The following is a 15,948-nucleotide window of genomic DNA, read 5'->3' on the forward strand; positions in this document are numbered from 1 at the left end:
TGTTTATACATATTAACATAAAATATTCATCACCGCTCTAACCTCGTCTGCATAACATTCAGAGTATGTGACCTTATAGTGCTGCTGTTCAGATCTCAAGAAGACTTTAATTTAGACATTTTAGTCGCTTTATTCTTAAACGTTTCGTCCCTATTCAAAATATTTGAACTGCCTTAAGTTCTCTGAGGTCATATTAATGAACGTATTCAGCCCTGTTCCATCCTCACGAGCCCATGCCCGGCTTTATGTTGCCGGGTTTCTCACGGTGTGACTCGCTCTGCAGCGTCTAAACTCATCTTTGGATCCGGCATTAGATTGACACTTCGCTCCAGTAAGTCAATTTTAAACAATTTATTTTCTAGTTTCAGTCAAATCGAAGCTAAAAAACAAAACGTGTTTACATTTTTCATAGTGATAATCTGTGAAATCCAAAACAAGAATGTTTTCATTAGAAATGAAAAGCTTGGAGTTAAAAACTGCAGCTTCATAATAAGTCATCCATGCAGTGATTGTTCAGCTCAGATCCACTGTGTGGATGGACGAAGGAGACAAACCAGTTATAGAGACCAGTGAGTATCAAGCTTCAAATATATATTTAAAGAATACGATAAACATGTGATGCTCAAGCCAAGCTATGATTTAGTATTTGAAACAACTCAAAGCTGAATTAAGACAGTATCATTTCACACTCATCATCATTATTAATATATTATATGCACAAATATAGAATTGTTAGTTAAAGTTGTAACCACAGTTCATGATTCATTAGCTGACTCTGATCTCTGAAGTTATTTAGACGACCACACAGTTCATAGAGTTCGGCTTTGTTAGCGTAGCATCCATATCAGGCAGTGTGACTGACTCTGGCTCTGAAACTCACAGCTGTAAACTTAAACGATAATGGAATGACTGATATTGATTTAAAGTTATAGACATTTGACATGTGTCATTTAGTCTGATGATCTTTTCGTCCTTTCACATTAGTTGTAATTGAAGTTCAGATCACATGACTGTGCGAATAAAATAACGATTGAAAACAGTGAGTATTAATTCAATTTTCAATTTTATTTATGTAGCGCCAAACCATAACAGAAGTGATCCTGACACTTTCCATACACAGGTCTAGACTGTACTTATATTATTTACCGAGACTTGGCGAGAAATACTTGAAGTACTCTGAGTTGGTGTGCTGTAGGTTTTTAAAGACGGATGAATATGTTGAACCTGTGGAAGCTGTTTGCAGCACTCGGGTCCTTTGAGCTGCAGTTTTTGTTGAGAGAACAAACGATGTGTGACTGGCACGGGAAACTGGAAACTGGTGTTTGGGGAGGGCATCAAACTGATCGTGAATGACAGTAAGTTCAATTATTGTAAATCAGTTTATCAAATGGACTGTGCATTCAATTTTAATATTATGTACGCAACAGACCCAAAACAATGAGGAAACAGATGTCGAGACACATGTTCGAAGATATCTTTAATATCATTTCTGTGTACGGATCCATTTATTTGTGATATTTTCTTTCTTTATTCCTCAGTAAACAGAACAGCTTATGTCACAGAACACACGGGTCCAGAATTAATCATTTAAAATCAGCAAAGTTAGAAACAGTGGATGTTCTGTTTATTAAGCATTTTATTAAAAGTTAGAAACAGTGGATGTTCTGTTTATTAAGCATTTTATTATTCTGCGTCACTGATCAGCCAGTTTTTGTTGGATGCCTCAGACTCTTCTCACCTTTGGCTGATGTGTTTATGTGATTGGATTTCTTCCTGTGTGACTCAGTATGGAAACAAGATCACGTTTGGTTCTGGCACAAAACTGAAAGTTGAATCAAGTAAGTCGATATTTGATTTAATGCAGTGCACTGAATTTATAATAATTCAGCTGATTGTGCATCAGAAAACTCTGAAGAAAGCTTTTAACCTTTACTAACTGTTGGAACTGTTAGATCATACAGTATGTAGTGCTTCTCATTGTTACATCAAGTTATTTTTAAGCCAGATAATTGCCTAATTATTGGGAATATAATATTTGCCTATCATGTTTTTAAATATAAATAATATAAATAATCCTAATGAAGAAATAGTCCATGTTGTTGATCCACGGGTTTACGCAGTTTGGCTTCTCATTGTGCGACGGGTTATGGAAACTCAAAATTAGTCTTTGGTTCTGGCACCAAGCTTAGAGTCGACTCAGGTGAGACGTTTTTATTTTTATTTGAACTCATTTCAGCATTTTTATTTTTTGCAGCTTCTGCACAAATATGTTTTCTGTGCAGGAATATATTTGACCTGTGAGTAGAGTCGCTTCACGATGACGCTCCGTGTCTCTGACTGCGACTTTATGTCGTTGGGTTTCTTGTTGTGTGTCTGGCTGGTCAAACGACAAACTCATCTTTGCTTCTGGCACAAAACTGATGATTGAATCAAGTAAGTTACTTAATTCAGTTGTATGAAATAATGTTGGAGCTTATGTTACACTCAGAATTCAGCACTTTTCATCTTGTTCTACCGTGGCTGAAATCTTTACACGCAGACCAGGAAAATAAAAAAGTTGATGAACCTTCCTGTTAACTTAGGGTTAGGCTTTATGTACAGATCTTGATGACACTCAAATATTTCTCAGGTGATGCTTAAATAAAATATAACATTATTTATATATATATATATATATATATATATATATATCACCTATTCATTGTAAAATATTACCATAGGAAAATGGCCCATGCCCCTGATGAAGGTTTATGTAGCTGAGTTTCATGCTGTGTGGCTGATTACTCCAATACAAAGTTAATGTTTGGTTCTGGCACAAAACTGAATGTTGAATCAAGTAAGTGACTTCATTCATTTAAAGCTGATAGCTGATCTAATGTTGCTGTAACCTGACAGAACAATCCTGAAGTCCAGTTTCTTGCAGACACTGTGACTCAGTTTGTTGCTGTCAGGTTCTTCAAGCTGAAATAATTAGAAATAATCTCTAGTTTATCAGACGGAGTGTGCAGAGCGCTCACATCTAAGTTTTACGTACATATTCTCCAGTAAAGAGCAGAACAGTGCAGGTCAGCAGGACGAGTGTCCAAATTTAAATTAGTGTAAACATTATGAACAGTGCATATTTGTAATGAGAGAAGTGAACTGCAAAATAACTTATTATATATTATATTAGCATTTATTCTGCGTCACTGATCAGCCAGTTTTTGTTGGATGCCTCAGACTCTTCTCACCTTTGGCTGATGTGTTTATGTGATTGGATTTCTTCCTGTGTGACTCAGTATGGAGGCAAGATCACGTTTGGTTCTGGCACAAAACTGAAAGTTGAATCAAGTAAGTCGATATTTGATTTAATGCAGTGCACTGAATTTATAATAATTCAGCTGATTGTGCATCAGAAAACTCCGGATCACCTTCAGTGTAGACAGAAACCTTTTAACCCTTTAAACTGTCATTATGTGACGGGTTATGGAGCCTCAAAGTTTGTCAGATCAAGCAGTTTTTTTATTATTAATTTGTAAGAAATTCTGGTTGACCGGACCCAACTCTCTCCCCTATAAAAGAATCACTAACTCTGTTGAGATGAAAACATAACTTAAAACTCCAATGAACTAATAATTACCATTAGTAATGAGAGAAGATAGTTTGTATAAACTGTATTTCTGCCTGCACAGCTGACCAGCTGCACCACAGATTCAAACAGTAGAATAAACTTCATGAACATATTACATTTGACTTTTTCTGTACACTAAGAGACAGATATGAGTCAAATGTATTAGATAGCAATCCTTATAAGAATATTTTTTATCAAACACTTTTTAAACATAATATGTAGCATTGTGTGTGTAGTATGTTCATAAGGAAACAGCCCACGTCATTATTGTTTAGAGCAGATCCACTGTGTGACTGCTTCAGGAACTGGGAAGATGATTTTTGGAAAATCAACCAAACTAACAGTTGAACACAGTGAGTATCAACAAAACACGTCAGATACTTTAGTGACGTATTTTGATGATAAAGCTGTTCAACATAGTTTGCTGCTGAGGTAAACGTTATTTGCCATGAAAAAGTTCACGTTGTACGTTAATGTTAACAAGTAATATTCAAAAGTTTGAATGGAAATCACCTAAACATATTAATTAGTGGAAAATGCTGCTGAGAATGAAATCCAGTCTTCATATAAAATAGTTTGCAGATGATGAGATGATGTTCGTCTGTCGAGGGTCGGAGACTTTTACTGAAATGTGTTTGTGTTTTTGAAGCTGTGTGAGGAAACAGTTTGTAGTTCTTGTTCCGATCTGATCCACTGTGCGACTGCTTCAAACTGGAGACTTCTTTTTGCTAAAGGAACCAAACTGACAGTGGAGAGCAGTGAGTAGAAGTTACACATTACAGTTCTTTTGTCCTGACAATAATTCAGAAGTAAAGACATTATCGTTATCATAGAGGAATTTAGCTTGTAACGTGTACACTGATCAACGATTTCCAACAACATTATTCAAGTGATGTCAGTGTTTTATGTATTCGTGTTTCGGAGTGTGTGACTGACTCTGGGCTTTACAAAATCATCTTTGGTGGCGGCACTAAACTGATAGTTGGCTCAAGTAAGTCACTTTCCATGTTTAACTAATGAAGAGACACGTTCTCACAGAAAAGACTTTGTATGTTTTACGTTGTTGTCTGTCCTCAGATTAACACATGTAGTTAATTGTCTTTCTAAATTTTATTCATCTGCATGCATTGTTAATGACGCTGTAGAAAAGAAGGGGTCCAGTTGTTTTTGTGGACTCTGTTTCCACTGTGTGAATGCTGGAGTGAAGCTCCTCTTCAGCACTGGAATCATTCTCCATGTAGAAACAAGTAAGGAAAAACTAATCTTTAATTAATGCTGGTAATACACTGGATGGATAAAGGTTAAAGATGCAAGAAGAAATGAAAACTAAATGTAAAACATGCAGTGTCTGTATAAAGAGGGAATAACAAATCTTATTAGTTCAGTATCATTTCTGAAATGTAACTCTATAAACACACGCGGTAACAATCTTAACGAATGATTAATCAGTCAGTTTTGGATCTTTAAAATGAATTAAAGTCCTGATCGTGTTGGTGGAGCTGAGGTCGTGTTTCTGTACTTATTCCCGTCATGGTGTGACCGGCTCTGGACTTTATAAGATCTTCTTTGGTTCTGGCACCAAACTCACAGTACGATAAGTTTGTTTTATTCGCTGAAAGATTGATGATCTATTATTGTTACTTCAGCTGTTCTCAGCTATCTTTCAAAAGATTTCTGTCTGTTCTGTTCATGGTGAAGCAGATACTAATTTATCTCTTGAATATACTAAATCAAACTTATTGGATTTAGTATATTTTTGCTTTAAATGTTTTTAAAATCTTAAAATTAAGATTTTTTAAAATAGTTTTATTGAAGCAGGAGGAAAACTTGAAACGTTTCAAATATTTTTATCCATCCTCATTAAGAAATTTGTCATCCAGTTAACGAAGAACAAAATCCAATAATATGTCATGGAAAATCCTGCGTTCTTACATATCATAGACTGTATATCACGTTAAACAGGCTAATTATTCTAGTCCGGATCAGTTGTGAGTTTCAGAACCAGGCGACCGTTTTGGTCCATCCTGGTGTCACTGAAGGAAACTTCTCTTTGGCAGCGGAACGACTGTGTTCGTACAAACGAGTAAGAAAATGAACTTGTGGAATAATCATGTTCGTTCACTTATTAAACTTAAACTTACTAAATTTGCTTCACTCGTAATAAACTAAATGAATAAATAAATCAGACATTTTAAGATGACTTGTGATTAGAGTTTGAGAACATTTACTTTTCATATCTGGTCATTTCTAACTTGTAGGACGTTACGGACTTTCTGAGGTTCAGTTTTTGGTTTGTTCGGGATCACTGTGTGACGGAGTCTGGACTCCGTAAACTCTCATTTGGAAAAGGAACCAGAGTAGTTATTGAAAGCAGTGAGTCACAATCTTTGATTTCATCTTTAAACTTTAAATTTTCACTCAAACTGTTTTTATACTTTTTGGATTTGTGATAGTCTCTAAGATTCTCCGTCACGCGTTTCATTATTTTGGTAATCAGTTTCTGCATTTTCCTCGTTAACTAACAAAATAACACACAGAACAGACCCTCCTCCTTTTGATTCAACAGACACGTGTTTATTAGTACTGAGTCTCGTTAACTAAGGCGTATTAAAATTCTTATAACTCACAGTTTATGCATTCGTTCACATCTCACCGTTGATGTAACTGAACTGTTGTTCACTTTATTTGCACTGAAGTGTGACACTGTGTGAATTACGGCGGCAGCAAACTGATCTTTGGATCTGGCACAAAGCTGACCGTCCACACCAGTAAGTCTGTTCACCCACAAAACTCAATTTAATGTTCATTCTAAACTCGTATGTAAAAAGAAAAACTCAGCATTAACGCTTGTTTGTAGATTCAGTTATCAAAAAAAAAAAAATCTTGTTACACATTCAAATGATCATAATTGTCAAAGTGTATTAATGCAGCGAGAACATCTGGATGGACGAGCTGTTCGACATCCGCGTCATCACTTTAAAACAGAAAGTTTAAGACCTGGATGAAATGACTGCACGTTATGGAGTTAAAGTTTTTGAGCTGACAACATGAACAGTGTGAATGACGCCACACGAAAGCTCGACTTTGGGAAAGGAACTAAACTCTTTGTACAATCTGGTGAGAGTGAAACAAACTTTTCTGATGTTTGTTCATCGTGTTCAGACTAACTCTGATTCCATATTAATATTCTGAATTAATCTGGTGTTCAGGTGTTTTACAGAGCACCATAAAGTAGATCAATCTACATAACGTAGATAGAACTGTCGAGTTCTTCAAGAGAATCAAAAGTGTCCAGAAAGAAAACACAGGTGAAGGTTTGAAATCCAGGGACAGACTTTTTGCTCAGACTTCCTGAACTGTGCGACTGTGAGTTACCAAAAACTCCAGTTTGGATCCGGAATTAAACTCATCGTCAACGATGGTGAGTAAAATCTGTTTATTCCAAATGATCGATGAAGAACTCACAGTTAACATAGAAATACATATTACATTATTATTGTTCATGATACCTCAGTCTTCAAAATCTCAAACTTCAGTGAGTTCATCAGCACAAAGATTACACGAAACCTTTGAAACAACAAATGTACGAGACAGAACACTGAAGGAAGATATGAGTACAACTCTGAAATATGAGAAATATTTGGGAACCATACATTCATTTTTAATTTTCAAAAATATTAACAAACTGTTTGTCTGTGTGTGACTGAACTGTCAGACTCTGTTCATGAACCAGAGAAGAATCTTTCAGTAGTCGGAGCTTAATAACACACACCGTAACTTTAAAAGTAACAACGATCACTGAAGTATTTCACATTTTATGAGAACAAAACTTTATATTGTGGGAATAACTTCTTATTTGAATATCTCTGAAGTTAATCAGAGTTCTGAGTCTTTGTGAGTATCTGAGCTGCGGATCAGCTTCCTAAACGGTGCGACTACAGTTAGTTACCAAATATCCAGTTTGGATCAGGACTTAAACTGACCATCGATGACAGTGAGTGCAAAATGTTCCTAAAATATGTGACAACAAACTGATGTTTGACCGTTCACACCAGGAAGTCACTTTGATTCATTCACTAATTCGCTGCATACGCTGTCAAACTTATCGTTAATGTTTGTTTTTAGATTCACTTCATCATCACTAATATTCCTGTTTCACTGAGTGAAGTTTCTATCAGTGCATTGATTCATAGTAAAAATGGACGTAAACTCTGTGAGGACATTCTGATGGACGAGGTGTCCACAGCACATTGTTATTTCTGATCTGTAGATTAAAGCATGGAGAGTTTTTGAGCTGACAACATTCACAGTGTGAATGACGGCACAGGAAAGCTCGTCTTTGGGAAAGGAACTAAACTCTTTGTACAATGTGGTGAGAGTGAAACAAAAACATTTCTTTAATCAGTGTTAATATTCAAAGTGTTTACAGAGCACCATGAAGTAGATGTTGACTTATTTTGAATATTATAAGAGTGAAGATGTTCGGCTGCGTACTCGGTGAATGATTTGAAATCTGTGAACTGATCCACACATTCAACAGAACGCCGTCGCTGTTGTAACTCCGTTCAGATGCAGCTGGTTCTGCTGAGTCCAGGAGAAGAATCAAACGTCTGCGTGGACTCGCTCAGTGAGTTTCTGTCGTGAAGCTCGTTGTTGATCTTTGGACGAGCTGAAAATACAAACCTGTAAGATTTGATGTTTTAGTGATAATTAGTTTGTAAAAAGTCCAAACTAACAGAGTTAACGATGATTCACAGCGGTGGAAGTGAACCACATATCTTACTGTAGCATGTCAGGTGATTTAAATTATTAAATGAAGTATTATTACTGATCACGTGTTGATCAGTTCTTGTTGGAGCTTCCTCTGATGTGTGACTCAGACTGGACTCCAAAAGATCCTGTTTGGATCGGGGACTCGCGTCTCCGTGGAAACGAGTGAGTCCTGTTTGAATTCCCAGTCGATGGTTCAAAGTAACTTCAGTTATTCATAAAGTTATTATTATTCTTTGACCTTTGCACAGAATCATCTAATCATGGACTCTGATGCTTTAAGAACTCTACGATCTTTGACAGTTCAGTACAAAGCACTGTTCCCTCAGTATGTGTGAGTGTGTGTGAGTGTGTGTGTGAGTGTGTTACTGTGTGTGTGAGTGTGAATAGTAACAACGTGAAAATGATTTTGGGTTCAGGCGTTCAGCTCAAAGTTCAAACACGTGAGTGGAAACTTTTAAAAAATCAAAGTTTCTTTATTAGTTGCGTCACGCGACAGTACAGCTCCACACTCTGCACGACACGATGCGTAAATAATAACATAACTGAACTCTCCATATATAGAAGATGTATGTGTGTGTGTATGAACATAAATCATAGGAGACAGTCGTTACTCTGCTGACTGTCAAAGGCTCATTGAACAAACAGTTTGAAGAACATGAAGTCATGAACTCAGCATGTGAACGAACATATTTAATCTTTAAAATATTGTACACAGAGGATCGTCTGTCGGTCGCTGTCATTTAAAATATGTTGGATCCTGGTGAGGCTGGAGCTGACCTCGGGTCAGCCGTGTGCTGGTCTTTGCTCTGGAGTCTGTGAATGTGTGAACGTCGGCTTCAGGCTCACGTTTGGAAACGGACCAAACTGCACGTCCAGTCCAGTGAGTTCATGTCTGTCATCGTTAACGTGACTTCATATTAACGTCAAACACTCAGGATGTTATGATGTGACTGATCATGCTGTGTCGGGAACAAAACCAAAGTTTTTGTTTTGTCAGGTACAGTTTCTTCATCACTTCATACTTAAATTATAATAATTATTAAATAGACACGCGTGGACGTTCTAGTACATTATAACATTATAAACTCTGACAAACTCATCGATGCATCATGATAAATCAAGTTTGACATTTCGCATGTAAAAAATAACACACCTACGTTTATACAATTAAAAGAAATAACTAATTAGAAACACATTTTACTTTCCTTATAATATTCATCAAACACTTTTCTGATTGATAAAGAGCTGGTTGAATTCAAAATGATAATTACTAATTATCATTGTTGACTGTTTATTCCAGTTTTAATGATGATGTGATCACTGACAAACATTTACAAAGTACATGTGGTCCATGGCAATAATTAATGTATATTTCATTATAAATCAGAATACATTACATTATAAGTAATTATAAGTTTATGGAGGTTTTCGAATGCCGCTCACTGACTGTGTGTATGACAACAACAAGCTGCTGTTTGGATCTGCACTCAAAGTTTTTGTGTCGTCACGTAAGAAAGATTATTTCTATATATTATAATATTTATTATTCAGGTTTGTTTTGCTCTTTAAAAAACAAATGTTATTTTTACATAAATAATAACATTCAAACAGAAATAATACAGATTGAATGCCTTTGTATTAAAGTGTAGCGTTTGTAGTAATAACTCGTAATGTAAGTTCATTTAGATCCTGTGAAGGAACTCAAGGTGCCACCATTTAAATCTGTAACTTCACAGATAAAATGAAACATTTAACTTCACCTGGATGAATAAAAACATAACGATAATGATAAAGATAATTAAACACAATGTAGGGTAAAGATGGCGCTCTTGCTCAGTTCGCTGCTGTTTTTGCTGCCAGGTCAAACTGTGTGTGAATAACGTCAGGACTGTATTTGGAGCTGGGATTAAACTTACTGTCACGACACGTAAGTGTGACACTGAAATATAATTTATTCAGATTTAATGTGTCTTTAAGTCACATCATCGAGGTTAATTCAGTTTGATCCCTAAAACTAAAGTTCTTTTGTGGACATCAACAAATGAAACTCTGTGAGTTAAACTGCTCTCACATCTCACAGTGACGCTGATATTTAGAGAAGTTGCCAGTTTTTAATATTTTTCTGTATTTTCACAGCTGCTTATTCTTTGTATTGACGTAACTCGTTAAGACGATGAGTTTAACGAACACTTTGTATTGCACTGGTTTGTGTTCCCGTGTGAACGACAACAACTTCAAACTCAATTTGTGTCTGGAATCAAAATGTTCGTTTCATCAAGTAAGTGTTGCCAACATGAAAAGATCTGCACAGAAGAATTCATTCAAACTTTGACTGTTACAAACAGTTCATGGTGTACACAATAATCATAATATATACAATATGAAAACTGTAGAAATGAATAATACGTTCATATTCTAACAACAATAAGCTGGTGTTCCTTTATTAATCAAACATTTTACAGTGACCAGTTCATTCCTAAATGTGTTCTAACTATTTTAAATAGAAACAAACATCAGCAACAATATTAATGCAGATTAAATGGCACGGCCATTAGTTATGTTATATATTTATTTAACAGATGCTCTCAGGATGTTTGAATCTGGAATTACGTTTTTGTGTTAGACTGAATTTTATTCAGAATTCTACTGAAGATAAAAAATAAACTGTGATGTAACAGAATCAGAATCTGTTTCTGAAGAGCTGAAACTGTCCAACACAACAACGTGAAACTAAAACTCAGATGAAAAAGTAATATTAATAGTAATAGTAATAGTAATATATTAATATTAGATTTTAATTTGAAAGTTCAGTTAAAGCTGCAGAAATCGCTCTTGTTGCTCCGACGCCGCTTCACGCTGATTGTTTTTGTGCTTTGACAATCTGATGTGTGAATAACAGGATGTGGATCAGGATGTGAACTGGTCACTCTTCTTTACCTTTGCTTCGTATCAGAAGAACCTTTGAGCCGTTACTTTACCTGTACTGCTGGTGATATTTAAACAGTATGTGAGTCTATCAGTGTACTTCTAAACAAAATACAAATGAAATAAAGCACAGGAACATGTACAGACTCTATGTAAATATATATTTATTTATTCAAATACTACAAACAACACAACACACAGACAGGTGTAATTTATCACCACACTAAAGAGGAAAAGTGCAAATCACATCAGAAGTTTGATTAAAAACAGTCAAATGAATAACAATGTAGATTTGAAGCTTTTAAAAACAAGTGCAGGAATAATTAAAGTTGTAATTATTGACTTGTGAGTTTGAAGCTTCGTCTGAATCACGGTGCGTCTGTGACTCCTCAGAAAACTTCTCCTGAGCTGGACACGTTGTGCTGACGCTGTTTGAACGTTGTTCCTGTGTTCATGAGTCGACCTTCTGTGTTTTTCAGAGGATGTTTCCGAGCCGTCCTACTACATACTGGAAGATGGCGATCCTCAGGTGTGCCTGGCCTCTGATTTCAGCAAACATGACGCGAACAAAAATAATAATCTCTTCAAAGGAACAGAGCCCGTCCTGATGGACAACCTGTACAGCCAGGTGGCTTTCCTGTCAGGTGAAACGAGTCAGTGTGGAGGTAAGCGCAAAGTATTTATTATGCCCACATCCGATTAAATCATTTGACATCACAGAATAAAGAGTCAAAAAACTAAGAGAATAATGAGTAAATGGTGTAGAAATATAATATTTATATTGTTTCCAGAACAGTTTGGATGCTCGTCAAAATATGAAATAAAAACGCAGTGTCAAAATAATTAATACTCACAATGATAAACTTTGTTTTTGTAAAGATTCATACTTGAATTCATTCAGTCATGATAAACAGCTGTCTGAAGCTTCCCCAGGTGAACAGCTTCATTGGCAACAGGTGATCGGGTCTCAGTCGTTCAGGGCTCGAGGGTGAGGCGAGGTTCCTCACTTTGTTTAAGAACGTTTGTGGCCTCTGAACGTACGAATCAATCAGTCAAAGATTCAGAGAGTCTGTCCGTGACCTCTGACCCCTCAGGCAGCACAGGCTGCATTACAAACCCACATGACTGAACTCAGGAACACTTCAGTTCATGAAGTCTAGACTTGAACATCCAGAAACACTGCACACTTCTCTGGAGCAGAACATCTGAGTCCACATCTCAGACTGGGTTCATTGTGTCCTCTGGGATAAATTTGTGTTTGGCAGCATCCAGACTTTTGGAATCGAGGTGTATGAGCTGAAATGAAAATCATGTTTAAAAAAGTTCAAATGAAAAACTGTTGTTAGAGGAAGTGATGATGAAGTAAAAATATTCTCCAAGCTGATGATCACTTGTGTCTGATCTCTTTCAGAGGATGGTGGATCAGACCAGTGTGAAGATAAGCTGGAGCAAGGTTTGTATGAAACCTCCTGCACAGTCTGCTCTGGGATGAACTGCTCTGTCTGTGTCGTCGTTTAATCGTTGTGATCTTTGTTTCTGCAGATCCGATGGTGAACCTCATGTCCATGACCGTCCTGGGCCTCAGACTGCTCTTCCTCAAGACCCTCGTCTTCAACGCCCTGATGACGTTTCGACTGTGGGTCAGTCAGTGTGAGTACAAAACCATCGCCACAAATCCTTCTCACGGGTCTCCAGTATCCGCTGTTTTATAATGGTTATTAAATATAGATTTCATATATATATGATCGTATTTGAGTCCGTGTGCTCGTGTCTTAGTTCACTGTTGGTACAAACAACACGTCCACCATGTTTGTAGTCTCGATGAATTCAGCATTCACACTTACAGTATTTTGGACTGTCGGTCAGACTGAAGACTTTTGAAGACGTTGCCTTAGATTTTGAAAACGTAGCTCAGCTCTTGTTTGTCCATCGTTCCCATCAGTTGGACTGTTGGTCAGGTTCTGTTCTGTGGTTCTGTTCTGGTGTAGTTCCGTCTGTTGCTTCAAGACAATGTCGACTTTCCAAAACTACTTCCTAAACTTTAACCAAGAGCTTAAACTCTGTCATGTTTTAGTCCCATATGAACATTTCCAACAAAACATATGCGCCAATATACAAACTAGTTCTACAAGAATATTTTTAGGAGACACAGTTTCCATTATGGACTTGATTTACAGTCCAGAGGACGGACACCTGAGGATGAGACATAAAACAAGTCCACTTTATCCTGATCACCAAGGTGAATGTCACAGTTTGTGTTGTCAACTTTCACCTTGTGCTTACTGTAAAACCAAAGTTCTCAATCAGCAGATGTTTCGAAGTCTGTAAGGAGACAAATGTTCTGTAATCTGTAAATGAAAGTCTGATGTTTCATATAAAGAAGAGGATTCATTGTGAAATATTAATGTATTAATATAATTCTGTTCATATATTTCTGGCTCTGCTGAGACGTCTTGAGATGAAACGGACAGAAACTGATTCATGTTCTCTGTTTTCACGTACGTCGTATCTGAGCAGTTCATCGTCTTCGTGTAACCACGGGGATTAAACTGAAGCAGTCTGGTGTCTTTGTATCTGAATTATGATGTATCAAAGCTGTTTGGGTCACATTAATAAAGTATTGTTTCATGTTTTATTTTGCAGAAAGATGGTGAGTCCACAGAAAGACTTTCCGAACAATCCGACCAACGCTGAGCTTGATTCATCTGCATCATGTGTAATCATATGTTTAAACATGTCATCCCCTGCTCGTCTGTTCATACATCCACAGACCTTCTGTAATACATGCAATCTGTATTTTTGTTGCTTTTGATAAATGATTTTTTTGTAAATATCAAAGTTACATTTCACGATGTGTCAGACTGATCATCTCGCTTCCAGAGCAAAACCTTTTAAAAACGCTGTGTGATATTTCCAATAAAAACAGAAAGAAAACGAGTGAACGACGTGTTTTATTCAACCCTGTTCTTAAAAAAGAATAACCACAACACCTACATGGAAACAAAAGTCACATTCTCATTTATATAAGCCATGCATGAACAAAAGTGCTGCTAACGTGTTCATAGTGAAGCGACACCTCACACGTGGTCTTCAGTCTCTGTGTGGATGGTGACAGATGAACACTGCTCATTCAAAGTCATTCACTGAGTCACTGAGGAGCAAACTTTCCACATTTGAATCATTCCTTCAACATGTCTGCAGTTTCTCAGAACTTGTTCCACAGATGGAACTGTTCCACGGTCCAGTCTGTTTGGTCTCATCTTCCTCGCATCGTGTTTCATGTTTGTCGTCGTGGCTTCATGCTGTAGATCTTTGACGTTCATCAAACAGAACAGTAATGGTGTTTGTGATCAGCAGCGAGTCTCTCTGTGCTTTCCTGTTTGTTCTGCTGCACCAAACACACCAGCAATGCAGAGATCAGTGTGTGCTGTTACACGCCGGACTGTGACTGCTACACCTTTAACCTCAGCAACTAAATCAAATGCTGAAGGTAGAAATCAGCCTGATGTTCGTGATCAGGTCTGGGTCCAAACAGAAAAGTCACTGTATGATTTCCCTTCAAACCAAGAACAGACAAGAGGAAACTCTGTGAACCGGCGGGCCCCGCCATACAAACACAGTTCATGTGTAGATGGAGACTTCACCACAGTTAGCAGCTCAGAGTCCAGTTCAGTAGCAGACACAGCAACATGAAGTGTTCAGTGTGTTCAGTGTTCTGTGTGAATCACCTTCATGGTCTGAATGACTGAGAACATCTGGACTTTGGTCTGATGAGTCCAAATCTGAGAGTTCTGGTTCAGACCACTGTGTCTTTGTGAGCGGATGCTATCTGCATGTGTGGTTCCCACCCTGAAGCAGGGAGGAGCTCATCAACAGGTCAATGACCCCAAACACAGCTCCATGCTCTGAGGACTGGTCACATGACCTGACCTCCACGATCACCTGACCTAAACAACCTAAATGCAGAGTGACAACAGTTAAAAAACTAAAACTTCAAATGTTTCAAGTTCAAATCTTTAATAAAAGTCACAGTTTGGATGAATGGACCATGAAACAAACAGAGTTTAATCATCATGTGACCATGAACAAACCGAGATGAATCATAAACATGTCGGTGTGATCGCTGAACGTGTTGAACAACCAGACGGACTGGAAACAACGAAAACCACAGAGTAACACACAGCTGTGTGTGTGTGTGTCAGCCCACTTCCACTCCACCTGTTTTCCACTGTGTTCATTTGAATACTTTTAAAATGAATGATTCATTCGTGATTTCTTTTCTTCTTGTTGATGTCCTCTTAAACATACATATTAAATATTGTTTTAACTTTACAGTACATTCATATTCATATAGTCATTCTTCACAGAGGAAGCAGTTCTCTGCTCACGATGAGCGCGACAGACCAAAGTGATAGTTTGACTGTAGTATGCAGTATGTAGTATATATATTATGTAAAGGTTGTGCCACGCAATATTTCAGTTTGAGAGGTCTCCAGCAGCCAATCATCATCCAGGTCCCCAGCAGCAGCTGATCTCACTGCCTAGTCCAGCAGCAGTCAGCCCAGCTCGGCGTCTGTCTTTCAGCCTTTTATTTCACCAAGCTCTCACCAACCACTAAAAGTCAGTCCCACATTTACTCT

The 15,948-nt window shown here is 37.3% G+C and overlaps 1 gene segment (V, D, J or C); it reads left to right on the top strand.

Moving 5' to 3' along the window:
• Positions 1-3,218: 3,218 nt before the first annotated feature.
• Positions 3,219-14,246, top strand: LOC104938503 (T cell receptor alpha constant-like). The segment is given in 5 exon segments: positions 3,219-3,330; positions 11,788-11,973; positions 12,720-12,761; positions 12,851-12,958; positions 13,952-14,246. Coding segments are annotated over 5 exon segments (429 nt in total).
• Positions 14,247-15,948: the final 1,702 nt, after the last annotated feature.

This window comes from Larimichthys crocea, chromosome II, assembly GCF_000972845.2.
Source record: "Larimichthys crocea isolate SSNF chromosome II, L_crocea_2.0, whole genome shotgun sequence".
Classification (NCBI taxonomy): domain Eukaryota; kingdom Metazoa; phylum Chordata; class Actinopteri; family Sciaenidae; genus Larimichthys; species Larimichthys crocea.